The sequence below is a fragment of the Paraphaeosphaeria sporulosa genome (assembly GCF_001642045.1).
Source record: "Paraphaeosphaeria sporulosa strain AP3s5-JAC2a unplaced genomic scaffold CC84scaffold_1, whole genome shotgun sequence".
NCBI classification, from domain to species: Eukaryota; Fungi; Ascomycota; class Dothideomycetes; order Pleosporales; family Didymosphaeriaceae; genus Paraphaeosphaeria; species Paraphaeosphaeria sporulosa.
In genome coordinates this window covers 2,005,960-2,029,619 of record NW_017253360.1, presented here as the reverse complement: position 1 = coordinate 2,029,619, position 23,660 = coordinate 2,005,960, and the positions used below count along the sequence as shown (strand labels likewise).

At 54.1% G+C, this 23,660-nt stretch overlaps 8 protein-coding genes and 2 non-coding genes across 10 annotated transcripts; 6 read left to right on the top strand and 4 right to left on the bottom strand.

Annotated features, from left to right (window-relative positions):
* Positions 1–839: 839 nt before the first annotated feature.
* Positions 840–2,441, bottom strand: CC84DRAFT_1201019 (uncharacterized protein). Its single transcript, XM_018181699.1, has 2 exons — positions 1,689–2,441; positions 840–1,634 (listed from the first exon to the last, which is right to left on the bottom strand). The coding sequence occupies exons 1-2, from the start codon at positions 2,298–2,300 to the stop codon at positions 861–863; spliced, it is 1,386 nt and encodes a 461-aa protein (XP_018042231.1). The 5' UTR covers positions 2,301–2,441; the 3' UTR covers positions 840–860.
* A 295-nt stretch (positions 2,442–2,736) lies between these two features.
* On the bottom strand, positions 2,737–4,361 carry CC84DRAFT_1133976 (cytochrome P450; the record flags this gene model as incomplete). Its single annotated transcript, XM_018176004.1, has 4 exons — positions 4,262–4,361; positions 4,118–4,210; positions 2,842–4,071; positions 2,737–2,784 (listed from the first exon to the last, which is right to left on the bottom strand). Exons 1-4 carry the CDS (start codon positions 4,322–4,324, stop codon positions 2,737–2,739), a joined length of 1,434 nt encoding a protein of 477 aa, XP_018042230.1. The 5' UTR covers positions 4,325–4,361.
* Positions 4,362–6,718: 2,357 nt separating this feature from the next.
* CC84DRAFT_t10 lies at positions 6,719–6,806 on the top strand. The gene has a single exon. It is a non-coding gene; the product is annotated as a tRNA-Pro (tRNA).
* A 666-nt stretch (positions 6,807–7,472) lies between these two features.
* CC84DRAFT_t11 lies at positions 7,473–7,605 on the top strand. The gene has a single exon. It is a non-coding gene; the product is annotated as a tRNA-Pro (tRNA).
* Positions 7,606–8,549: 944 nt separating this feature from the next.
* On the bottom strand, positions 8,550–10,993 carry CC84DRAFT_1133972 (OPT superfamily oligopeptide transporter). The gene is made up of 2 exons (XM_018176003.1): positions 8,833–10,993; positions 8,550–8,782 (listed from the first exon to the last, which is right to left on the bottom strand). Exons 1-2 carry the CDS (start codon positions 10,865–10,867, stop codon positions 8,595–8,597), a joined length of 2,223 nt encoding a protein of 740 aa, XP_018042229.1. The 5' UTR covers positions 10,868–10,993; the 3' UTR covers positions 8,550–8,594.
* A 180-nt stretch (positions 10,994–11,173) lies between these two features.
* CC84DRAFT_1077937 (uncharacterized protein) lies at positions 11,174–12,394 on the top strand (the record flags this gene model as incomplete). Its single annotated transcript, XM_018173780.1, has 2 exons — positions 11,174–11,691; positions 11,740–12,394. 2 exons carry the CDS (start codon positions 11,174–11,176, stop codon positions 12,392–12,394), a joined length of 1,173 nt encoding a protein of 390 aa, XP_018042228.1.
* Positions 12,395–13,107: 713 nt separating this feature from the next.
* On the top strand, positions 13,108–15,337 carry CC84DRAFT_1077577 (cellobiose dehydrogenase; the record flags this gene model as incomplete). Its single annotated transcript, XM_018173763.1, has 2 exons — positions 13,108–13,260; positions 13,367–15,337. Coding segments are annotated over 2 exons (2,124 nt in total), but the record flags the coding sequence as incomplete, so codon positions are not given.
* Positions 15,338–17,219: 1,882 nt separating this feature from the next.
* CC84DRAFT_1077000 (kinase-like protein) lies at positions 17,220–19,920 on the bottom strand (the record flags this gene model as incomplete). Its single annotated transcript, XM_018173735.1, has 3 exons — positions 17,220–17,558; positions 17,605–18,026; positions 18,078–19,920. 3 exons carry the CDS (start codon positions 19,918–19,920, stop codon positions 17,220–17,222), a joined length of 2,604 nt encoding a protein of 867 aa, XP_018042226.1.
* A 687-nt stretch (positions 19,921–20,607) lies between these two features.
* Positions 20,608–21,555, top strand: CC84DRAFT_57971 (uncharacterized protein). The gene has a single exon (XM_018186744.1). The coding sequence runs from the start codon at positions 20,696–20,698 to the stop codon at positions 21,440–21,442; it is 747 nt and encodes a 248-aa protein (XP_018042225.1). The 5' UTR covers positions 20,608–20,695; the 3' UTR covers positions 21,443–21,555.
* A 112-nt stretch (positions 21,556–21,667) lies between these two features.
* Positions 21,668–23,395, top strand: CC84DRAFT_1170699 (uncharacterized protein; the record flags this gene model as incomplete). The annotated part of the gene is made up of 1 exon (XM_018179868.1): positions 21,668–23,395. One exon carries the CDS (start codon positions 21,668–21,670, stop codon positions 23,393–23,395), a length of 1,728 nt encoding a protein of 575 aa, XP_018042224.1.
* Positions 23,396–23,660: the final 265 nt, after the last annotated feature.

The following is a 23,660-nucleotide window of genomic DNA, read 5'->3' as shown; positions in this document are numbered from 1 at the left end:
AGAAGAAGAAGAAGAGGAGGAGGAGGAGGAGGAGGAGGAGGAAGGAAGAGGCCACTACGCGGTCCGAGACCACAAGAGAGGATGTAGTTGATGCATTGAAGAAATTCAGTACGTTGATGAAGTCGCTGACAACACCAGAAGTGCTTGACAAGGTGCAACACTCCAGTAGGATAGTAAAGAACTTCGTACGCAGCTGCAGAGATTCCCTGGGCCGGTCAGTTAGTTGGTCAAATTTGTCAACACATTTGCTTTTGGGATGTGGCAAAGCGCGGAAGCATTCACAGACCCGGGACAGACAGGCCAGTAGTTTGCTTCATTGGTTACGAATATAACGGCAACATAGATAGTTTATTACAGACATGTATTCGGCGGCAGACATATACGAGGCCAGGACATTCGGTCTCGGTCGGTCAGCCGTAAAGGTAGAAGCGGCTCCAATGAGCGGCTCCACGCCGGTCATCCTCGGTCAAGTCAAAGCGGAGAGCTCTCCTTGAAAAAGGTTGATTCCTTGGAGAACTCTCCGCCTACACCAAATGCCTTCAAAGAGCAACAGCATCTTCGTTCAGCCAACAATACTCTCCGTCTGAATCAACAGCGCCTGCAGTCAAATCTGCGGAAGATCGAGGTCTACTGATATAGCGCGCCTCCACATGTATGTGCTTTGATGATAGGCTGCAAGGTTAAAGCTCTACAAGCGTAAGGTAGGGTGTGTCACTACAAGACTAGGTATATCCCGAGCGCGACATAGAGTGAGTTACTACTACAGGATGCGCCGACATTTCCCTTTTTGTGTTAGCCACTGTACACCTGGAACATAATAAAGTCTTCGTAATACTGAAACAAGTTTGTAAAATCGCCAACTACAATCCACGAGCTCGCCGCTCGCGCTCCTGAGCCTGGGCTTCCGCGATCTCACGCTTGAGAGAATTCTCTCGCTGCTTCACCGCCGCCGAGAAGTCCCTCTGCCACGCCTCTTTCGTCTCGAACGGCGGCTCGGAGTACGTGAGCTCCCTCCCACTGGGTCTAAGCACTTCGTCCCTGACACGATCCATCAACTCCCACGGATACCACGCCGAAAAGGTATTGTAGTGGTTCCATGGATTTGGTCCCTCGCGCCCATCGTTGACCGGATGGAATTCAATATGTATTGCCCGAAGAGCGGCGTCTTGAGCCACGGCTGCGGTGGCAATGCCACGCAGACGTGCTTCATGCCGCTCGCCGAACTGAGACCAGTCCTCCCGGTCGTCGGGTATGATTTCGCCAGTGCTTGAGTAAGAATTCTTCTTTGGAAGATCCCAGGTGAAATGTGTCACGCTGGGGCCTAGGACGTTGATAGCCTCGCAGCACCGGAGACGCAAGTGCGTCAGGTTTGGAAAAAGGTTGGCGTCGAATGAGGGATCCTTGTTTGTGTTGTCGATCCCGCAGCAAATTTCGATGGTACGTAGCGTTGAGGAATGATGCTTAATTATGGGCAGCAGGATGTTATTCCAGTCCAGGGCCGCTGTGCAACCTTTCAATTTGATGAAAGTGAAGTGTTCGAGCTTTCTGGGCCATCTCACGATGGCCTCAAGAGCACAAGGTAGAAGCATTGTTTCCCTCACAGAAAGTGCCGTGAAAGATGCACTATCGAATACCTGTCCGAAGCCTTGTTAGAGAACAGCGCCACGTGATGAACCGAAAATACGTACAACTGCCTTATCTTTTAAAAATGTCAATACTCCCACGTGTCTCAAATCCAGTCGTGCCAGGGTGTTCCACTTGCTTTCGAGTATTTGAGAAAGACTCGCAGACTGTCCTCCTACGTAAACATGCCTCACACTAGTCAAGCATTGACTGGCAGCAACGATGACTGCCACCCTTAGCGAGCGCCCTCGAGGTGTGTGCGACCAATTTCCAGCTTCTAGCTTCAAGCAGTTTGGTCTAGCAAGCCGTCTAAGAATATGTTCGGCGGCTTCCATATCTTCGTGAGAGGTATAGGGAGTAAGATGAATGTTTAGCACTCTAACCCGCGAACACAGCGCTTTTCGGGATTCGAGCGTATCCCGAAGCTTTGCCATGGAATTCAGTGAATAGGTGAGGTCACTACCGTCGTGTCGCGCGCGTGGAGCATAAAAGAGAAGTGGCTGCGCAATTCTGCAAAACCGGTGGGACACCAGTGACAGAGTCTTCACAACGATGTTGTTTGGGATAACCGCACATTCTGAACAAGTTTCGCGGTCTATAGAGATGGCCTCGAAGACTGCAGATTCAATAATGGTAGTCAGCAGCTCGTCCGGCAAGGAGCTGATGGTGGGGACCATTGTTAATTGATGACCTGTTTTTGCTGAACCGTAAAATTGTCGCCTTCTGATTGATCGCAAAACAAGCGATGCAGCGATTCAGAAAATGGTTATTGAAGGCAGCTCTTGAATTGACGTAGATCGCGTCTGTGTCGGATTGACTGCTGCCTGCGAGACAAGTGCGACCTCTTGAGAAGGCTACCGTAGTTTAGCTGTCAGTGCGCCGTGTTAGTAATATACGCCACTTTTTAAAATACGCCACCTTTCCTTGTAAAAGTGGCGTATATTACTAACACGGCGCACTGACAGCTACTGTAAACTACGGTGATGCCATTTTAGACTAGTCGCATGCTGACCTCAAACGCAAAACAGCAATGCTTCCATCGTTTCTTGCATCAGTCAACGATATCATCACAACTAATGATAAAGTCATCCGCTTCGAGCTTTACGTCCACCCTTATGCTTTAGTTTCCGCGCGAGGATGGAAACGCATCTTCATCTCAGGCTTCTTCCATAGCAAATACATCTTATTGTCTCGAACCCAGTCAACATCCTTGTCCACCATCTCCCACTCGTATGCCCATACCATCTTGGCTAGTATGATCCTTAACTCTAGATACGCCAAGTTGATACCGAGGCAAGCTCTCGGACCCAGCGAAAACGGGTTGAAGGCGTCCTTTCGATCGCCGAACCCGTCTCCAATCCAGCGTTCAGGTAGGAAGTCGTCGGGCCTGTGCCAGTACCTGGGGTCGTGCTTAGAGGACCAGCTCTGCGTTGAGACAAGTGTGCCGGCAGGAACATAGTGACCAGAGACCATCGCGCTTGGGGACACTCGAGAGAGTCCGAATGCTACCGGTGGGTACATTCGAAGTCCCTCCTCAATGACAGCGTGGAGATAGGGAAGTTTGGCTGTTGCGTCGCCAGTTATCTCGTCATACGAACTGAAAGCACTTGTAAGCTCCTCATGTAGCTTCAACATGCAGTAGGGATGCTTAGACAAGAAGTACGCTATGCCAGACAGAGTTGTGGCCGTGGTCTCCGACCCAGCAACAATCAACAGCTCAGCGTTGCTCTCGAGCTTGCCTTGGCTCCAGTCACCTTTGGAAAGAATGGATCTGAAGAAGTCTTCCCTAGTCACGGTGTCCTTCTGCTGGATTCTCTTCCTGGTCTTTTCCTTGGTGAGCTGGTGATGCATCTCGTACCCCTTTGCAAGGTCACCGTTGACGAGGAACGGAAGAAGGAGATTCAGTATTGGGACCCGTCTGCGCAGATCCATAATGCTTCCCCAGAAGAGAGTTTCGACGATCACCGAGACCCAAGGGTGTGTGCGTCCGTCTTTGACGGCGTTGAACGACTCGCCGAACGTGAGGTCGCCGATGATGTCAAAGGTCAGCCAGTTGAAAGCTTCAGGGATGTTGACACCCTTGGTGGCTCCGCCACCAAGCTTTCCGATTTGCGCAATGAACATGTCGACGTACTGGTGTACAGCATGCTCTTGGTCGCGGAGAGCCTTCGCACTAAATGCTGCTGAGAGTGCTTTCCGCTGCATGCTGTGCTCGATTGGATCACGGGCTGAGACTATGCTTGGCGGTCTCCCTTGGCTGTCGTAGAAGTTTGACTTGAGGAACGTCGGTCTTCCCTTGCGTGCATGACCATAGATATCTTTCCAAGACTCCGCTGACGCGAACGAAAGTTCGTTGGGCCCAGTGCGAACAACATCTCCGTACTTCCGGTGCGCTTTGGCTAGATCATACGGCCAGTCACCACTTGTCCAGTGGAACACATACCACAGCTTTAGATGGTCAGCACATGAGAGCGGCGTGATTCAGATGTCATACAATACTTGTGGCAGCGAGTGTAGGTCCAGGAAACTTTGCGAGTGGGTGGAAGTAGAGCCTGTACACTATTATGACGGTGAGATACGTGACGCTCTGAGATAGATGCTTAGTAGGTCAAAGATGAATTCGATGAGCACTGCTCACTGCTAGAACAACTGAAAGGATGTACCCTCCGACCGTGTCGGGGATCAAATTCGAAAGATGCATAATGTGACGGGGCAGTAACGTGCTGATTAGGTATACTCTGAACGCGAAATTTCGGACTGTCCCTATCCTTACGTCTAAAGGAGTCAAGCAATTTATACTTTCTCTACGATAATGTGGACAGGGTTGTCCAGAATACAAGCAAGGGCCATATTGCTCCAACTCTTCCCGACCGACTGCTGTGCAGACTTGGATGCTTGCATATGTGGATCGCACAGCGGCGGACACGACACGCACTACGCGCAAGACGGTGTCATCTGATGGCTGTATACGTCAGGATTTGGAGACGTCGCTCGGGATGTTCTCGGAGCTTCTCTCGCGCTATTGGCCGGCAATTGGTCTGAAAGCAATACTGTTGTGTCGGATGCCGGGCCAAAGCTGGTCCGTTACCGTAGGTCTGGCACGCGCCGAATTGAAGCCACAACGGATGCAGTCTCTATGGACGTTGAGGTGGGGACGTTATATGGACCCTAGATAGCCCAGGATGCACATCTTGTTTCAAATTCCACCGAGACCTCAGGACTCCCGCTCGTTTTTGACTATGTGTTTCTTATCATTTTGCATTTCACTTAATATGTGTCGGCTGCTCACAAACATATGCGTTCATTTCTCCGTGGTCATTCTTCGGACAGTAAGGTTGAACACGATTCGAGTCCAGAGCGGCCATGTACACTTGAACCAATATCTGTAGGTGTTCCTATAGTTTTGTAAACTTGGAAGTCACAAGCATATATTTGCAAATTTCACACAGTCCATGCTTCAGTATTTGTTCTTATATACGGGAGCTGGAATGTATGAGGGAGTTGATTTGCGGTGAAATTGAATCTTGGTGTCGGCTACAGTTCCCTACATTGTGCAATACATGAATTACTACGCTAATCAATCAAAGCAAACAAAACCAAACTGTAAATCAGAAGCCTACTCGGCGACGGTAGTACTTTGCGATCGTGTCGTCCGATGAGCCGAGTCTGAGTTGAAGACTCATGAGATAAGGAAAATCTTGACAACAATTGCCTACATCTTTAAGCGGAAGGTAATCCCGCGGAAAGCGACTATCCGAGATCCGAAGTGATCATCATTTGCCTGTTCTCCATATGCGCGCATCGATGTACTTGGAACCATGGTAATACGTGAGTCCTTGGTATTGGACACCAGACCGTCCCGTAACATGAACAAATGACTGATTTGATGTATCACCTGTTCTGATAATGAGCTATCTGAGTGGATTGGATTTTAAGAGTCTCGGTGTCTATATCGTGAGCGACATAGGGCCCATGGGAAGCTCAGAGTTTCTCCGGACAGTGGTGTGTTGTCTAGCTAGATTAACATATGATGGTGGTACGCGTTGTAGCGCAAGTTATCCCAGAACGAAAACCGATCCTGTACTTACTTGTCAAAGCTTTCTACCTGTAGTGCGTCAACGGAGATAGGCACACTGCTGATGTGCCTGAGCAATGTCCTTGGCTTTGTGCCGAATTATTATTGTGAGTTCTGGAAACAGGATACTCATCTGCGAGCAGATCGTAGTCTTTTCGATGTGACTTGAATTTAATGCACAGTGGCTGATAGTTAAGATTGGGGCCATGGCTATGAACTGTCGGGACAGACTCATAATATAGTTCTATAGTCGTATTGTACAGTGAGTTCCTGCATAATTTGTGCTCCCAAGTCCAGCTTCCTGTATCCGCCCCTGTGAATTACTAACGTCTGCTGCAAAGTCCACCTCGCCATAGCACACATTTTTCGGACCACGCAGAGATGATTCCGAAACTCTATCATTGTTTTTGCTTACTCGACATCAATCTGCAAGCCTTCTCTTTATGATAAATACGTGCACCGCTCGCGCAGGGAGTATCCTGGTCAGCTACTAGTCCAAAATTCCTACAACGATCAAGGCACATGACAATGTAAGATTCTGGGGTCAACAGCGCGTAGCCGTGGAAATTGCTCGTCAAAGGTAACACCGAAGGCTCGCTTTGTACCTGGCGATTCGCAGGCCGAACTGTTGGGGTTCGTTCGCTTATGTCGCGAACCAAGGCCGCGCAAGGTGGACCACCATCACCACGACTTGCAAAAGATAGAGCGTCATGCCGCAGTATGATCTGGAGACCAGTAATATGAGTTCTTGTGTAGGCTCTAGACATATTGTAGTACAACGAGGAGCAGGAACGCGGTATTCAGAGCCCAGTCAGTGCCCAGCCTGCTCGACCCGCCCGGCCGTATTTCGGCCCTTTACTCCACTCAGGTAACGCCACGTCATCCCGCACTCTTCGATAGCAACTCCCATATCTATTTTGCATCTCGGCTTCCATCCCGCAAATAAAAGGAATAGCTATATATACGCTACATAGAACAAGTCTTCTATCGAACAACATGAACTTGTACAAGTTCAGTATCGGCCTCATGGTCTAGTGGTATGATTCCTGCTTTGGGATTTAGATTCCTAAGCTGCAGGAGGCCCCGCGTTCGAATCGCGGTGGGGCCCGATCTTTTTTTCGCGGTTTGACGGGTATCTGCAGCGTTGTACGATGTATCGGCGCTTCCCACTGTTCCAAGAGGGACAGACAGGACGGTTCTTTTTGCTCATGTCTACGCCCTAGATGCAATCTAAGAGTGGGGTTCTTTTTTTGCTTTACTTCATCGTAGGAGTGGTTGGGTGGGTGTGCGTGGTGAATATGTCACTGGAAAAGTAGGCGGGATTCAGTCGTTTTGAGACTTGGAAACACGATACTTTGCACTTCACAAGCTTAAGAAAGACCGGGACCTCCGCTATGCCGTCTGCCTTTGTTGATGTATTTGTACTTTCGACTCGGAAGCACTCTGGTTCGCCTCCTGTTGCCAGCCGGACCCTCGGCTTTCTGCGTCCAGCCTATGCAAATTAGTAACATCCACGTTGCACACATTCGACTTCCGTAGAGCTATCATCTGTTCACGCAGCTCGCCGCAACAGAGCTCGCCACTTTGCCCGTGACGCAGCCTCGGCCCTGTCGACCCCCATCTCTTGCCTTACGCGTGTACCGTTTGGTCCGCTTCGTAGATACCACTCGCGGAACCCCGTTTGCTGTTACTGTGCGAGTCTCCAACTTCTTGTTCAAGTAAGAGGCAGGTACATATACTTTCAGGTAGGACTTCTACTATCAAGCAATTCACCGGCTGCATGGTCAAGTGGTCAAGATTTCTGTTTTGGGCTGTAGCATAAATGCAGGAGGTCCTGGGGTACGTGTACCTATTATGAGAATTGAGTAGGAGGCTAGAAGAACTCAGTTCGAATCACAGTGCAGCCCTCAGTGGTTGTATTCATACATGGGGTACGTGGCCACCGCCTTTTTGTTCTGTGTTGTGGTATCCAGCACTTGTAGGTCATGCTTTCCTCTGCGATTGGCCTCGGAATACCTTTATAGGATTAAGTAATACTCCGGTGGGTGAAGTAGACTGCAACGGTGCGCATTCTAAGACGCCGGGCTATACTAGCTGTAAAGGCAACAGACTGCGGGTCGTATAATCTTAGAAGCTACTCCAGAGTACATAGTTGTCGACGAAAATGGCAATCCACCCGACTGTGAACACCCACGCTGCCTTATTGTAATACAATTCTATGAATGTATAGTAGGATGAGTCGGGATGAGATGAGGCGCGCCTATAGTGTGTATCTTTCTATGTTATTTGTCAGACACTGTGGTATGCATTATGTTCGAAGTTCTTAAATAATAATTATATGACTCGATTTTGGTAGCAGCTATGGTACACGAGATGGTCCCTTCTGCTTTGCATGTAAGCACAAGGAACACACACAAACATTGATGCAAACGACCTCGTATTGCTTGAAAGCCACTGCGTTGTTTGGCCGCAGGATTCGAGAGTAAGCTAAGAGAGAGGATCAGATTGTCCGCAGCAATTTAAGTGATCAAGAGAAACTACACGCGCCAATCCCGGCAATTCAAACCACGAAATACTGTTTAATGATTCCACTATGCGTTGTGTTTCGTGTTACTAATACATGTCCTCCTGGCTTATAGCATGTGTATAGAAGATTCGGTGTCTTTAGTATAGCCTCATATAGAATAAAAGCTTCCATATCTCATCACCAAGCCCCGCCTGCACCGGATCCGTAAGTTTTAACTTAGCCTGAGAGACAGCCGCACAATATTGCGTTTGGACAGAGAAGCAATGTTATAAAATTTTAGCAAAGGTCACCGGACATGTACTCCAAAGGCTGCTAGTATAAAACCGCCAGATGTATTGTTGAAAAGTTACTTTCGATCGAGTATATCATCTACAAATGCGGCACCTTCAGGCTAGCCAATCCCAGATTCACGATACTGAACAGCCCCTCGCCCAGTATCAAACCGCTAGCGAGCACGACGATCTGCGTCTCACTCCGGCCCTTCCAACGCCTCCACCACAAGCTGATCAAGCCGCCAATAGTACGTGCGAGTGTAAACGAAGGTGTGTTGTACATGCCTACGCATCGTTAGTTTCGAACACCACAACTTAGTCTGCCCAATACTCACCAATAGCAAAGGCGATACCACCCGGCACGAAGTCCATCCACTTTGCTCCCAGACCTTGCCTCTTTCTGAACTGGCCGTAGACCCTCAACATCGTCCCTAGAGCAAAAATAACTCCAGCGCCTGCCGCCCATTCGCGGACCATTGGTGGCAGGCCTTTGCCTGTAACCAGTCTTGCAGTGAACACCCACACGTACGCTGTTGGAACTTCAAACAGACCACCCGGAATCTGGCCAGCGTACACATGCGTGTAGAGCTTGTATACCAGTGCAGAGATCACTGCACCGACAGCGCTTCCGATCATTTGGCCCCAGAACTGCGCGTTAGGGGCGGCGCCTAGCAGATGTCCGCATTTGAGATCCTGCAGCAAGTCGCCTGCTTGGAGAGCCGCCGATTCGGAGATGGCACCGGCGAGCAAGTTGATGATGACGGAATTCTTTGCGTTCGGTCCGGTGGTGGGCGTAATGAGCGCGAAGATGAGCTGTGTAAGCTTCGAGATGCCAGAAACCGGATTGAGGTCCGTCTCGCCTAACGCGCGAACGCCCATGATGGAAAGAAAGAGCGCTAAAACGAGTGCCAGTAACGTAAGGCTGAGCGGGATGAGGTTGGGGAAGGATATATGTACACCAGCTATGCATGCGGCGAGCGAGAGAATGAGCCCAATGATAGTTGTGCGATTCGAAATCTGGTGTTCTGGCGGTGCGTCCGGCTCGTTATCTTTAGAAAGATGCTGCTTGATAGCTGTGATAGGATTTGCGGAAGTACCGTCGCCGAGCTGAGTGTATGCAGGCTGACGAGTAATGTCGAGGGCGAGAAGTTGTTTCCAGGTGTGTGTATCGTATATTTCTTTGGCCGCAGGATAATATAACCTGCCGATAGCAAGAAAAGGTCGGATAGCGAGCCATCCAAGGTTGACCAACGAATCTGCTAGCATGATTGCAAGCGAGATCCATACGATCCATCCCTTGGATCCATTTGTCCAGTCCGAGACAGGTCCTGGTGCCCAGCCACGATTTTTTGCAAGCGGCGACAGTATGCCCCAGCCTACTATGGCGCCCAGGAGCATATGGAGAGTTGTAGCGGGACCCATAATGATGCCCTGTCCTATGTATGCTGGAGAAGGATTCAACGTCCATAGCCATTTGCTAGCTAACGTAAGCCCAAAGACTGGGACCTCATGTAGCTGTGGGACGAAGTAAGTTATTATCGTGTAGGCAGCCGAGCCAGCAAAGGATACAAGCAGCAGACGGATCTTGCGTCTCCAGTCACCGTCCTCATAAGCATCGCTTCCTTGCCCTTCAATCTGCTGCTCGTGGGATGGGCGAAGCGCGTATTCGCCTTCTGTCTCGGAAGACTGCAGAAGGCGTTGTTCTTCTCCTCTCTCTTCTTCCTCGCCTCTGGGGTGGGACATGGTGACCTTGGGTTTCTCGTCGCCATGCAGGACTTGGATCATCAGGGCTGTGGCAGTGCCGCTCGGAAACTTTAGTTTCTCGCGAATGATGACCTCTTTGCGCAAAGGCACAGCAAACACCACGCCAAAAAAGCATATCCCCAAGGACCAGACGACTAATCTCCAGAGACTGATGTCAAGAGGTCCATTTTCCTCTTTGGTCAACAAGAAGTTGAGAGCTGGAATTACGCCGACGAAGCCGCACCCAAGCGGCATCGTGCCCACCGCGCCAGCAACAGACTGGACCAGTACATTCTCGACAGGTGTGAATGGGAACTTGAGCATGCGGGACACGGTCTTGAAGTAGGCAAACCCGATCAAAGCTGACGGCATGGCCATGCCCGTGACCCATCCTGTCTGTAGACCAAAGTACATGTTACTGAAGCATATGGCGACGCCGATGGCCAAGCCACAAAGGACGCCTCGGAGGGTGAAGTTCTGGGGCTGGTCGGCTCGCTCCGCAAGGAACCTGCGTTCTCTTGACTCTCGCGAGTCATGCCGAGACTGCGGCGCATCATTGGCATCATGTAGTGCATGATCTCGCTGGTTGTAGTCGACGTCCGTGGAGTCACCCCGGTCTGGAGCCATCCTGTGAAGCGGCAGGGCACAATGCAGGGCGGAAAGGTGCAAAAGTAGCGGGGCTCGAACAAGCGCTAAAACGACATGATTCTCGAGCAGTGGACAGGTCGCGCGGGAGCAGCTCGAGGCTGCTGGATGACGCGATGCGCATCATCGTTTTGCCGAGGAAGGCGGAGGTGCTCACGTCTCGTTTAGTCAGCTGCAGCCCGGCATCTCCAGCGTGTGTTGGGGGAGGCGCGCGGACTCGCCTCAAAAGCTGCGACACAGTCACGATTCTGCATAGGCTCGGCGATAGTGTCGCGCGCTCCTGCCGCCATGAAGCTGTCCGCTGCCCTCGCGCCTCTGCTGCTGGCGCCCCTCGCCGCCGCCGAACACACATCCAACTGGGCCGTCCTCGTCGGCACGTCCCGCTTCTGGTTCAACTACAGACATCTCGCCAATGTGCTCTCGCTGTATCGTACTGTGAAGCGTCTCGGAATACCCGACTCGCAGATCATACTCATGCTGCCCGACGACATGGCCTGCAACCCCCGCAATGCATTCCCAGGAACCGTCTACAACAACGCCGACCGCGCGCTCGACCTGTACGGCGACAACATCGAGGTCGACTACAGAGGATACGAAGTCACGGTCGAGAACTTCATACGACTCATGACGGACAGAGTGTCGGAAGACATGCCGCGGTCCAAGCGCTTGATGACAGACGAGCGGAGCAACATCTTGGTCTATATGACGGGCCACGGTGGAAACGAGTTCCTGAAGTTCCAAGACGCCGAAGAGATATCCGCCTACGATCTCGCAGATGCGTTTGGCCAGATGTGGGAGAAGAAGCGGTAAGCACAGCCAAGGCGCCATACGTAGGCAATGCTGATGACCAACAGCTACCACGAGATGCTATTCATGATCGACACTTGCCAGGCCAACACCATGTACTCCAAGTTCTATTCCCCGAACATCCTCGCAACCGGATCCTCCGAGATCGACCAGTCCTCGTACTCCCACCACGCAGACAACGACGTGGGCGTTGCCGTCATCGACCGGTACACATATTACAACCTCGAGTTTCTCGAGAGAAATGTTCGCGATCCAACCTCCAAGGTCACCATGGGCGAACTCTTTGACAGTTACAACCCAGCCGACATGCACTCCGACCCTGGCATCCGGTACGATTTATTCGCTGGCGGCGAAGCTGGCGCCAGATCAAGGTTGATTATGGACTTCTTCGGAAATGTGCAGAATGTGGAGATTGACGCGGTGAGCCAAAAGAACGAGACGCAGTGGCGCGAGGAGCTGGAAGCTATCGACAGGATGATCCTGGAGGCCAAGCGGAAACACAACGAGACTCTCAAGCTGCGACCGCAGGCGCAGCACATAATAGAAGAGGCAGTTGCAATGGAGCAACAGCAGAGCACAAAGAAGCCTGGGGCTGTGAAGGTTGATGCAGAGTCCGGATGGTCGAAACAGATCGTGGGGGCCGCAGCCTTGCTAGGATTCGCCAGCGCCTGGGCCGCTGGATCCTGGTTGGAGTCGCTTTGAAACTTTGAAAAGCTCCTTCGGTTACTTTGCATTCAGCGCCAAGATACCCTTCCCCCATCTAGAATTCTAGCATCTTTGTTTCTCAAAAGCATACGAGTCAAGGCGCTCGGTCACTGAGACGAGACATGACGGAATCCCATGCAATCTACCTCCCGCGTGGCTGGCCAGCCTCCAACCCCGGAAACTGTTATCCAGCGCGGGCTCGCTCCGCCGTCCAGTCGTTGGAATCCTGGGCGCATCTGTGTGGAGCTGTTTCAATCACGCATGGAAATGGAAATGAATTGGCGGAGGATCTCCGCAGGGATTACTTCGTTGTGGCTGACTGCTTCCCACATTCTCATTGGCGGACGGACCACATTCGTTTCACGGGCACGTTTCGATGCTGGGCTGTGAAGGAACGCCAAAGGCGGGCAGTCTCCGTCATTGGTCTTGTTCGTGCTCGCATTGCTTGTACTCTTTGCAGGCATAGGCTTCCTGGGCGTGGACTAAGGGAAATTGAATTGCACGACGGACCTTTAGCGGAAGCTGATACACGCTTAGGCATGCGTGATCGCGAGGCCTATCTTAGGACCGAATATAAGGACAGAGGAAGGCATCTTGTGAAAGAGCCATCGCGGGTCCGGTAGCAGTTGAACTCACCCATACGTTCTTTGCCTTTGTGCACACACTCTTTTCTCTCTTCCCACCCCATACATTCTTTACCTTTGCCCAAGATGGCACTTCGTCATTTCCTCTCGTCGCTCGCTCTGGCAGCGAGCTTGGCTAGCACCCAGGCTCAGCTCACCACTAGCTACACGGATGAGGCTACGGGCATCACCTTCCAGCAGAAGAGCGTCGCCAACTACTCGTTCGGCATTGCCCTCCCTGTGAGCAAACCAGCGTGTACAAAGTGGATGTGTCTTGCAGAAGCAAACGCGCCGAGACATCCACCACCATGTCTTAACTTACACTGACTTTGTATCGGTATCTTAGGTGAATCCCACCACAGACTTCATCGGACAGCTCTCTGCAAACACCTTGACAGGATGGGCTGGTGTCTCGTTCACGGGATCTATGTTGAACTCCCTGCTCCTCGTAGCTTGGCCCAACAACGGAGACATAGTTTCATCTTTGCGATCAGCAACGAACTACGCCCTTCCCACTATCGTGGATGGTCCGATCCTCCAGACAATCGCCTCCAGCACCAATGAGACCGGCTTCAGCTATACTTTTCTTTGCAAGAACTGCATGTCCACAGACGCCACGGTGAAGTCGCTCAACGTCTCAGCCGACACGAGTATCTTTGGGTGGGCTATCGCCACCACCTCTGGTCCCTCGGCCCCGTCCAGCCCCAGCTCTTCTATTGAGCAACACGACACCTTTGGTCTCTATGCGGTCGACATTGCTAATGCAAAGTCTGCTAAGTTTGCGTCGTGGGCTGCGCTAGCTAGCAATGTTACAGCGCCTTCCAACCCGAGCAATGGAACGCTGCCGACCAACGGCACGACGCCCTACAATGGTACGGTGACAACCCACAACACGACGTACGACTATATCGTGGTCGGAGGCGGGGCTAGTGGCATCGTTACTGCTCAGCGTCTCACCGAGACGGGCAAGTCAGTGCTCCTGCTTGAGCGTGGCGGCCCATCCTTCTACTCTACCGGTGGTACTCTGACAGTGCCCTGGAACGACACCACTACAGTCTACGAGGTTCCAGGAATGTTTATGCAACTGTCTGCTTACCCTGGTAACAAGGGTTACTGCTCTGACACCGCTGGAATGGCTGGGTGCATCCTGGGCGGAGGCACAGCCGTGAACGGTATGGCCTTCATCAAGCCTCCAAGCTTTGATTTCGAGAACTGGCCTGTAGGCTGGCGGTGGTCTGACGGAGTCTCCGAAGCTGCCGACCGTCTCTATGCACGGAACCCGGGTACTATTGAGCCTTCCTCAGATGGCAAGTACTACGACAATGCCGTCTACGATGTTCTCTCCAAATTCCTCGCTAGGGCTGGGTGGAAGTCGGTCTCCACCAACGAGGAGCCTGATGAGAAATTCCAGATCTACTCATACCCAGCCATGAACATCGCCAATGGCCGTCGCTCCGGCCCCGTCAACCAATACCTTCCACTGGCGCTGTCTGAACCCAACTTCACGCTGAAGCTCCACACCAAGGTTCTCCGTGCCATTCGCACAAACTCTACTATCACTGGGGTCGAGACTGAGACTGACTCCGGTGCTCGCACTATCTTCAACGTCAAACCGAATGGCAAGGTCATTCTTGCTGCTGGCTCGATGTCCTCGCCGCGCATTCTATTTAACTCTGGTATCGGTCCCGCTGACCAGATTGAAGTTGCCTCCAAGCAGACCAAGTCCATCACCCTTCCCCCCAAGGAAGCCTGGATCAACTCCCCAGTCGGCTTTGTCCGCGACCACTCCATCATCGGCATTAACTTCAACGTCACTGCCGGCATGAATATCCTGCCAGCCACCGCTTTCAGCAATCCAGGCCAGACCGACATCGACTTCTTCGCTCAGGCAGCCGGCCCTCTTGTCGGCAACCCACAGATGCGCCTCAACACATTCACAACCATAACCACCAGCGACGGCAGCAAACTCGTCGTCCAGACGCACTGCTACTCCACAGCCAACAACACCATTTCTATGATGTTTTTACTTACGCACGGCACGCAATCCACAGGCCGTCTCACCATGACCACCGACGGCAACACCGTCTTCAGCGAAAGTCCCTATCTCCAATCTCCCACCGACAAGGAAGCGCTTGCCCTCGCCATCGACGAGATGCTGACCCTCTCCCGCCGCGCCAACAGCACCCTTTCATACGCCGGCCCAGTTAACGACACGGGCACCGCCATCGTAGCGCGCACCTCACCCTCGCCAGGCACCCACATGACCGGCACGACCATCATCGGCACAGACGACGGGTCGAAGAACGGCACTGCGGTTGTCGATACAAATTGCAAGGTGTACGGCACGGACAACCTGTTCGTCGTTGACGCCGGGATGCACGCAGATCTGCCGTCGGGAAATACGCATGTCATCGTCATGGTGGCTGCTGAGCATGCGGCCAAGAAGATCATTGCGCTGGATGGCGGTGCGTCCAATGGGACGACCCCTGCCAGCAGCTCTGCTGTTCTGGCGCCGGCGCCGACGTTTGGGGCGGGCGGCGGGTACGATACTGGGAGTTCGTCTGCTGGGGGGATTTCGACGCCGGCTGCGAGCTCCGTTCCCAGCCCTGCTGACGCGTCGTCATTGCCCGCCGCTCAGACGCCTTCACCCAGTGCTGCCCCCGCGAACCTTGGTAGCGGCTACGATAATGGCCCTGGTGGCGCAAACACAGAGGAGCCTCACCCTACCATCCCCTCCGCGACGGCCGCGCCCGGTACAGGAAGCGGCTATGAGGTCCCCTCCGTCCCATCCCCCGCGGTCCCATCGCCCTCTACGACCCGCGTTGCAGAGGAGAAGAAGTGGACGCTTTCGGAGTTTATCACTTGGCTAGAGGGTACGGTGGGGCAGAGCAATGCCTAGGGGGAAAAGTGACTGTGCTTTGATTCTGATTCTTGTGTTGATACTTTTTCTACTTGTCCTATCGATGGGGACGGGACGAGTGAGTCATCTTTCGCTTTCTTCTCTTCTTCAAGTATATATCTTACCGCGTTGGCAGGGCTGAGCTGCCATGTGGATGAGAGATTGCACGGTGAATCGTGTCTGCAACGCGGTCCTCTCTTCTTCAATGGTGATGCACTCCTTTCGAGAACAGAATGTAAATCGTGCACACACACACGTGCACGGATCTTAATGCATCCCGACGGGACTCTCGACTTCATGGGTGGACCAGATCCATCGAGCATACTGTATCACGAGATACGGCATCATTGCTAAGAGCATCTGAAGCATCGCTGTTGCATCGGTCAGCGTTATGCCATTGCACAGATAGTTGGAGATGACTCGGTGGTTGTTAGGCGGAGGTTGCAGGATCATCTGCGCTGGCCATCCCTGCTTTACAATAGGTCGAGTGCAGACGGTGAACAGCATAGACACGTCGTTGACAAAATTGCCTCAAAATCACCCAGCATGTTGGTTTCTCAGTGCATTTCTTGGTCGCGAAACCACAGTCACCGGGGGCAGTGCGCTAGACGAAGTAAAATGCGCGGAACGCTCTGATTTGAAGTGTTGCGGGGCAGCCTGGTGTCTTGAAAGCCGACCATGCAGAAAGCCCCCTATTATTCGATAGCCAAGCCATACCTCTATGTAAGGCACCCTTTCTCTTTTCAGCAAGTAAATACACGAAATATGGCGCACGCTGCACGCCCAAAGAAGCCGACTTGTCGCGACAAACTTCCGTGTCAAAATGACGTGCGAAAACAGCGTCGAGGCCAACATCAGGCCTCTGCCCAGAACAGAAGGGGCTACCGAAAGAGCCTGTGAGAAGACTAGGTAGGCAGCCCTCCCTCTTCCAACAAAGAAATAAAGTAGTCGTGAAGCCAAAGCCGAAGCCGGTAAATGCAAGGTTTAAACCAGAAGATTTTCCTCCAAGGGTGTTCAAAAAGGGTAGTAAGAACATAGGAAAGGGGAGTGTATGATGCGCGGGACAACATCGCAACACCAACAACGTACCATATCTGTAGAAGCGGTAAAAAGCAGACGCCCGAACGCCGATCGCTGGATGGTTGATTGTGATGCCAATACTATGAGAAGCCGGAGTATAACGAAATCGAGCCCGGCTGGAACCGAAAAAATGACAACGTCGAGAAACAGATGCCGTGTCACGGTGGCTGAGAAAATGACCGCCCGTTGGTACCGCTGACCAGGATCATCGATCCACGCCTTAGAAGTTTGCGAGTCCATTTTTCGAGTGGCGCTTGCTGAATCTCTTCCTGCCCTTGAGCGAGTCAGAGTCTGCCTGCTCTCTGCGAAGCATACGTGTAGCTGGGATGTTGACTCCCTCAAGGGCAGAGTCACCACCTAACGTACTAGTAGGGCTTGAAAGAGCAGAGTTCAGATCATTCAGTGTCGAGTCGCCCGAGTAGGAATTGGTCATGCTCTGCGATATAGCGTAGTCTCGTGCTTGTTCTATGCTGTCGAGCCACTCCTGCGTATAATATTTGCTGCCGTTGGGATCGCTCGTAGTGCTCTTTGGATCTTCGAAAACGTACTGCTTGTCTCGCTGCCGGGGCGTTAGTCACGAGGAGCGAAAGGGAGGCAGTACGTACTGTTTCAACAAGCCATGCAGTCAAGCCTTTCGAGTCCTGGAAGCTTCTCCAAGAGCAGCCGGGTGCTAATATTGACACCTCCTCTTTCAGCTTCTTGTCATTAGTGCCTGCAGCGCACATAAGCACTCGGGCGTTCGAAGTAATCATGACCAATCTCTGTCGCTTCTTGACGGTGTTACCGCCAAAGAACCGCGAAAACTTCTTGGGGGTTTCGGGAGCGGCAGCGGCATCCGCACCCACAGGATGGCCTGCGGGATGGTGGGTGACGAACAAGTTTCCGAGCTTCAATATCCGCTCGTCTCGTTTTGTGAGTACGGGTGACCAGTCAATATCAAGCTGGCTCGGTGGAGGCAGCTCGGTGATGAGCCTAGGTGGCACGCGTACATTGTTTGCGGAAGACGCAGGAGGTGCTGCAGGACCTGCTGCTGTGTTACCGACGAGAACTTCGGATGAAGGATACGGGCCGTAATTACCGTTGAGCCTGATGGGTTCGTGAGCGGGCGGAACATAGGCTTTTAGTCGCGGGGCTTTCTGTTTCCACAGCCCTTTGCCCCAATTTATGCCGTCAAAGAAGGCATGAGTTTTTATGTGTTCAATGGGAAGACGCGTGACAGGATCCAGGACCAGCAGCCTTTCCACCAAATCTTTCGCCAGTGGCGGGAAACCATCTGGAAAGGTATACTCGAGTCCCACAATCTTCTGGAAAGTCTGGTATTCATTAGCAGCCTTGAAGGGTGGCCGACCAGCCAGCAGCTGGTATATTATGCATCCAAATGCCCACAAGTCACTCGCTTTGCATGCGTTCTTGTCCGTAAGCAACTCTGGTGAAACGTATTCGGCGGTTCCAACGAACGACTGCGCTCGGTCCGAGTCCATGCCCTCTAACGGATCAGCACCAGTCGAGCCGGTGCCGTTGGATCTTTTCGTGTCGAGTATCTTGGCTGTGCCGAAATCTGTGATCTTGACATGCATCTGGTCGTCAAGTAAGACGTTTTCGGGCTTCAGGTCGCGGTGGATCACCCCCCGGGAGTGCATGTAGTCGATTGCGTCGAGTATTTGAGCGCCGTAGAACCTGGTGCATTCCACGTCGAATGTGGACATTTTCTTCAGGAATCCAAGCAGCTCTCCACCAGCTGCGAGGTCGAGCACAAAGTATAGCGAAGTTTCGTCTTGAAAGGTGTAGTAGAGCCGGACAATGCCTGGGTGCTCGGTCAAGCGGTTCAGCGTGTCTTTTTCGATGTTGACGTATTTGACCTTCTTCTCCTTGATGATGTGGCGCTTGTCGAGGACTTTTATGGCATACTCTCGCAGCGTCTGGCGGTCCGTGGCCGCTAGCACAGTGCTGTAGGAGCCCTCCCCTAGTGTCCTGCCGAAGTTGAAGTCTTTGACGCCCTTCTTGACAACTCTCGTGACGGGCCTGCCATTCTGGTCCATCTCCTGCCTCACGCCTGTGGCTGCTCCTTTCTCTTTCCACTCCTCGCTGCTGGGAAGGGGACCGCCTTCCAAGCCGTAGGGCGACGTGGACAGATGGCTCGCCGCGGGCACGCTCGAGGGATGGGCACCGTCCATGGGGATGCGGCGCGAGCTCCGGCGCGGCGGAAAGGGCCCGTTTCCTGCCGCCATCTCCGGGGGATAGCCCCTGCTGCTCCTGCTGGGCTCGCGCGAGGGCATTCCCATGGGCATGCCCTTGGGAGCTACCCTCGAGCTGCTGGTCCGGCGTATGTCGGTGGCGACGCTGTCGTTGTAGCGATAGGTGCCGGGATTCGCGGCGGAGCTCGAGGACAGGTTGGGGTGCATGTACATCTGGGTGGACATGGGCCGCGCGCCCATGCTGGGCGGCGGCGCGGGGCCAATGCGGGCCTGGTGTGCGACGGGGCCCGCAGCGTAGGGCGGGTACGAGGCCTGCTGCTGGGCCTGGGGCACGAAGGGCATCGACTGGCGGTGGGCGAGGCGGGTCGGGGGCTGCGACGAGGCCGACGAGGCCGAGTCGGCCTGGGCCAGGGGCGAGGGCTGGTCGCCGAGCGAGGACGCGGGCGAGGCCGTCGTGAAGCTGTCTGCGTTGAAGCCCAGCGAGCCCGTGGGCGGCTGGGGCGCGGGCAGCAGGTGGGGGGGAGCGGGCGGTTTCGGGCGGTCGGTGATGGTGCTGGTCGTCGAGGCCTGCGAGGGCGACGACGGGCGGCCCGCCGTGTCTGGCTGGGGCGCAGGCTCTGGTCGCGCGGGTGCAGACGCAGACGCAGGCGGCGGCGAGGGCGACGCCGGGTGGGCGTCCTCGTCCGGGTTGGCGATCTGGAGCCGGCCCAGGGTTCCGACGTCCATGGTGCCGGGCGCTGGAGGCGGGCGGGCAGGCGGCGGCGTGCGGAGGGCGGGCGTGCGAGCTGTGGTGATGGCGAGGGCCGCCGCAAGGCCAGGGCAGGTGCGTCGTCGGGAGATGATGACAGCAGCGGGACGCGGTGAGGCTGCGTGCTGCTGGCCGCTAGCGCGACATTCTCGGTGGCCCCCGACCGCCCCATGGCCATGGCCATGCCCACGACGCTCCGCCGCCTCGCACCACCACCGCCCAGACGCCCGCCTGCGTGTGCGACGGCCCGCCGCCCGCCTCTGTGCGACTGTGAATGCATGGCGGAGCCGCCCTGGCCCGAGGACGCGTGCCTGGCTGGGCACAGTCGATATCTCGCCGTGCATGCTCTGGCCAGGAAGACGGCCGCAGACTGGCATGGCCGCGCCATGAGACCACGAAAGCTGCCTCTCCCTCTCCCCATGTGCATCGTCTGCAGCGTCGGAGAGCACCCAGCAGCCCCATGTACCACCCGCGTTGTCTTCGTGCAGCGCCGTCCATGAGCACGCTTGCCATGCCGTGTCGTGCCGGCTGTGCGTGCTGGCCTTCACTGACTGGCAGCGACCCTATGGCCAAGTAGATAGTCGCGATGACTTGTCCAGGCAGGAGGTATCCAGCCGCCATGCTTCCCTTTCCTCGGTCCTTGTGTGTACACTGTCTGTTCCCATCTGTCGTCTCTCACCGAGAGCGCTCACCGGGCTGCCTGTTCGCTCCTTTTGGCTTCTTTTGGCTCACTTGCACTATACCACGCTTTGAATGGTTACCAGTACACCACGCACCATGATACGACTGAATGCTTCGGAACTTACCCTGACGCCCGCCGATGTCGACGAGACTCGTCGACGCATGGAACGCAGGCAAGCTGCAAATCTCCCTGCAACCCTACCAGCGCGCTTTCACAGCCCCTATCCACCTACCTTCCGAGCCCGCTTGAAGCGCGGGCCGGTACGAGCTCGCGATGAATCCATTACCACTCTCGGTGACATACCGATCCTGAGACCCCAGCGAGCCGTGCACTCGTCCGTCGGTGATCCTGGAGACCTTCGACATCGTCTCGCCCGGAGCAGCGAAGCTGTGTCAAGTGGGTTGCCGCCTTCTCCTTTTCTAGGTGCCCAGGCGGCCCTGGACCCAAATGCTGCAACGGCGCGGCTCACGGTGCCACTTTCCGACAGTGAACTGCGACTTCCTTTCAGACCTGCTCATCAAGATCGAGATCCAAGTCTTGTTGCATCACAAGGGGACACCAGCGAGGGAACTCCCTCTCCATCCAAAGGACATCCCAGTCCACCTAGACCGGGGCGGGCGAGAACGAATTCGTCAGAGCTAGGTAATGAAGAATCACCTTTCCCGCGCCATCATACGTCGATGGATGGACATATCGACAATGCAGCCTTACTTGAAACTCCTATGAGGAACCAAGTCCACTCGTTTCATCACCGCAGCACTCAACATCCGGTCGCTCTACAGGGCATCTCTCAGCCCGAGGAAAGAATCACCGGGTGAGTCTCCAAATCCCCGGTATAGAGTTGGCTTGAGTTGGTGACTAGAAGGCGCAGCAACGGTACTGGACAGACAACTGGAACTGAACAACCAATTCTGGAGGCGAGCCCGCCCGCCCGATTTATACGAGGCTACTGGGACTCTCACCAGCGATACAACTTCAGAGAATGCGCGCCCCAAACAGAGCCGCGTCCACGAACTGCGCAGCCCGTAAGACGCAATCGGACCATGTCCTCAAGCAGTGAACCTTCGCATCAGCCTCGTGTGATGCGTCCTGATACCTCCGAATCGTCAACCGCAGGAGACATCTTCTGGAACAGTCCAGCGCCCGAGCCTCACTCCATCCATTACAACAATGGTCCCCAAGGCAGCTCTGAGTCTTCGAATGATCGCTATTGGTCACCGCTCGGGACGGATGGTATGGGATATAGAGATCCGATCCGAACTACGTCCGGTAGACACAGCAGTGAAGCATCTACTACCAGTCAGCCATACTCCTTTTATGAACTTCCGGATTCGTCCAGGCAGTCCAGCAGCACTCACTCTCAAGCGGAATTTCTAGCGCAATCGCAGTACGACGGTGCTGCGCCTTCTCGCCAGGTCAGCCGTGAGATGAGTCGTGGAGCTTACTATTCGATTCGTCTGCCTCAGGATCGAGCAGCGAGCGGAGCATATCTGCGGCCAGCTTCGCCCTCACGCTGGCCAAGTACGCCTTCGCCCGATCTCGCTGCTTTCGGTCAGTATGGACCATCACCCTTGCCCACGAGACCATACAGTAGGATGCCAAATGCTCAATATCGATTGGTACCACCCAGCGGGCTGATCAACGTTACGGACTTCGTCGGAGGGGACCAAGATGCTGCCAGAGCAGTCCAACGTGATCTATCTTCGCCTCTCGAATTGATCCAGGAGCGTGCAAATGCCTACTTCGAACGCATCTCGGCGAGAATCCAGGCCACTTCCTCACAGACCCACACGGCAGAGCCAAGAGTATCATTTCCTAGGCATGTCGAGGAGGTGACCAACGGCTCCCGGGCCACTGATCGCCAAAGGAGGGACTCCGGTACTGCCGGCTCATGGAACGGATCCGATGACAGCGCTCACGGTCGAAACAGTGATCGACCCCGTGCCCGCATGGAGTATGCGCCAATCCCGGTGCCTGCTGCGGCAGATGACCCCACTCTACATGTGAGAGTCTCTCATGGCCCACGTAGAACAGTGCCTGCCGTTAGAGCAACCCAGCGCTCAAGCGAGAACGCACCCGTGGTTTCCTCAACCCAGGGAATGCGACCGTTTCGTTTGTCTAGCCAAAGAGCAAGCCTCGTGCCGCCACTTTCCCATGTTGGCTTGAACGTCGCTATGAGAGGCGGTGAACTGTCAACTACACCCGCCACCGCACGCTTCAGCATCCCACAAGTGCAGAGGCCGCGAGACGTGTCGAACCGTCCGCACATGCACTCTCCCTACCCTGCTCTTCTCTCGTCTGACGATGATCCCTCTGGATCTGACACGCTGACCCCTGTCCCAAGGACTGCTTCCCGCCCCGCGCCTCCCACTTACCAGAATCCTATCCGTGGCCCACGTATTACTCCGCGTTACGGTTCCCGCCAAGACCCTCCCTCCGACGGTCCACAACGTCAGCCCACAAGACGCGCAGTCACCCCAATTCCAGCCCCACTGCCGTTCAGCCGCCAGTCTGAGCGAGGTCTTCCGTCCACCTCGACTACGCTGGACAGCGCGAGCGGCGTGACAAGTCGAAGGACTCAGGTTGCTCGGGCGGCCACCAGAAGGCAAGTGATGGACGAGCGGGAGAATGCGACCGAAGAGAGGGAGAGGCAGGGTATGAGAGGCGAGCTTGCGGCTGTGGAGTGGAGGTTTGGTGAAGAAGGTAGGATGGACGTCATGGAAGAGACGCCGCCGCGGATGGGACGACACGAGAGGTTTTTGTATGAGTGAGGCTGGGAGTGCGCCGAGTGGCGATGTTGTCGAGGTAGACAAGAGTTGACTTTGAGAGATTAGGAGCGGACTTGCAGAGGCTATGGATTTATATTCTATTCATGTAACATTAAGCGATAGACATCCATGTGATATTTTGCAGATCTCTTTTGAATAAAATGCGATAAGCTTCCTCAGTGGTAAGCGTAACAGAGGAAATCACAAGTTCGCACGATGGCCAATTGCTGAACTTACATTACATGGGTAAGTGCTGCACAACAAACAG

Bases quoted from the DNA above. Each gene is read 5' to 3' on its own strand.
- CC84DRAFT_1201019 (XM_018181699.1), bottom strand. From the start codon at position 2,300: ATGGTCCCCACCATCAGCTCCTTGCCGGACGAGCTGCTGACTACCATT. The intron at 1,635-1,688 runs GTACGTATTTTC...GGCTTCGGACAG, and splicing joins TTTTAAAAGATAAGGCAGTT to GTATTCGATAGTGCATCTTT.
- CC84DRAFT_1133972 (XM_018176003.1), bottom strand. From the start codon at position 10,867: ATGGCTCCAGACCGGGGTGACTCCACGGACGTCGACTACAACCAGCGA. The intron at 8,783-8,832 runs GTGAGTATTGGG...AACGATGCGTAG, and splicing joins TGGTATCGCCTTTGCTATTG to GCATGTACAACACACCTTCG.
- CC84DRAFT_57971 (XM_018186744.1), top strand. From the start codon at position 20,696: ATGGTTACCAGTACACCACGCACCATGATACGACTGAATGCTTCGGAA.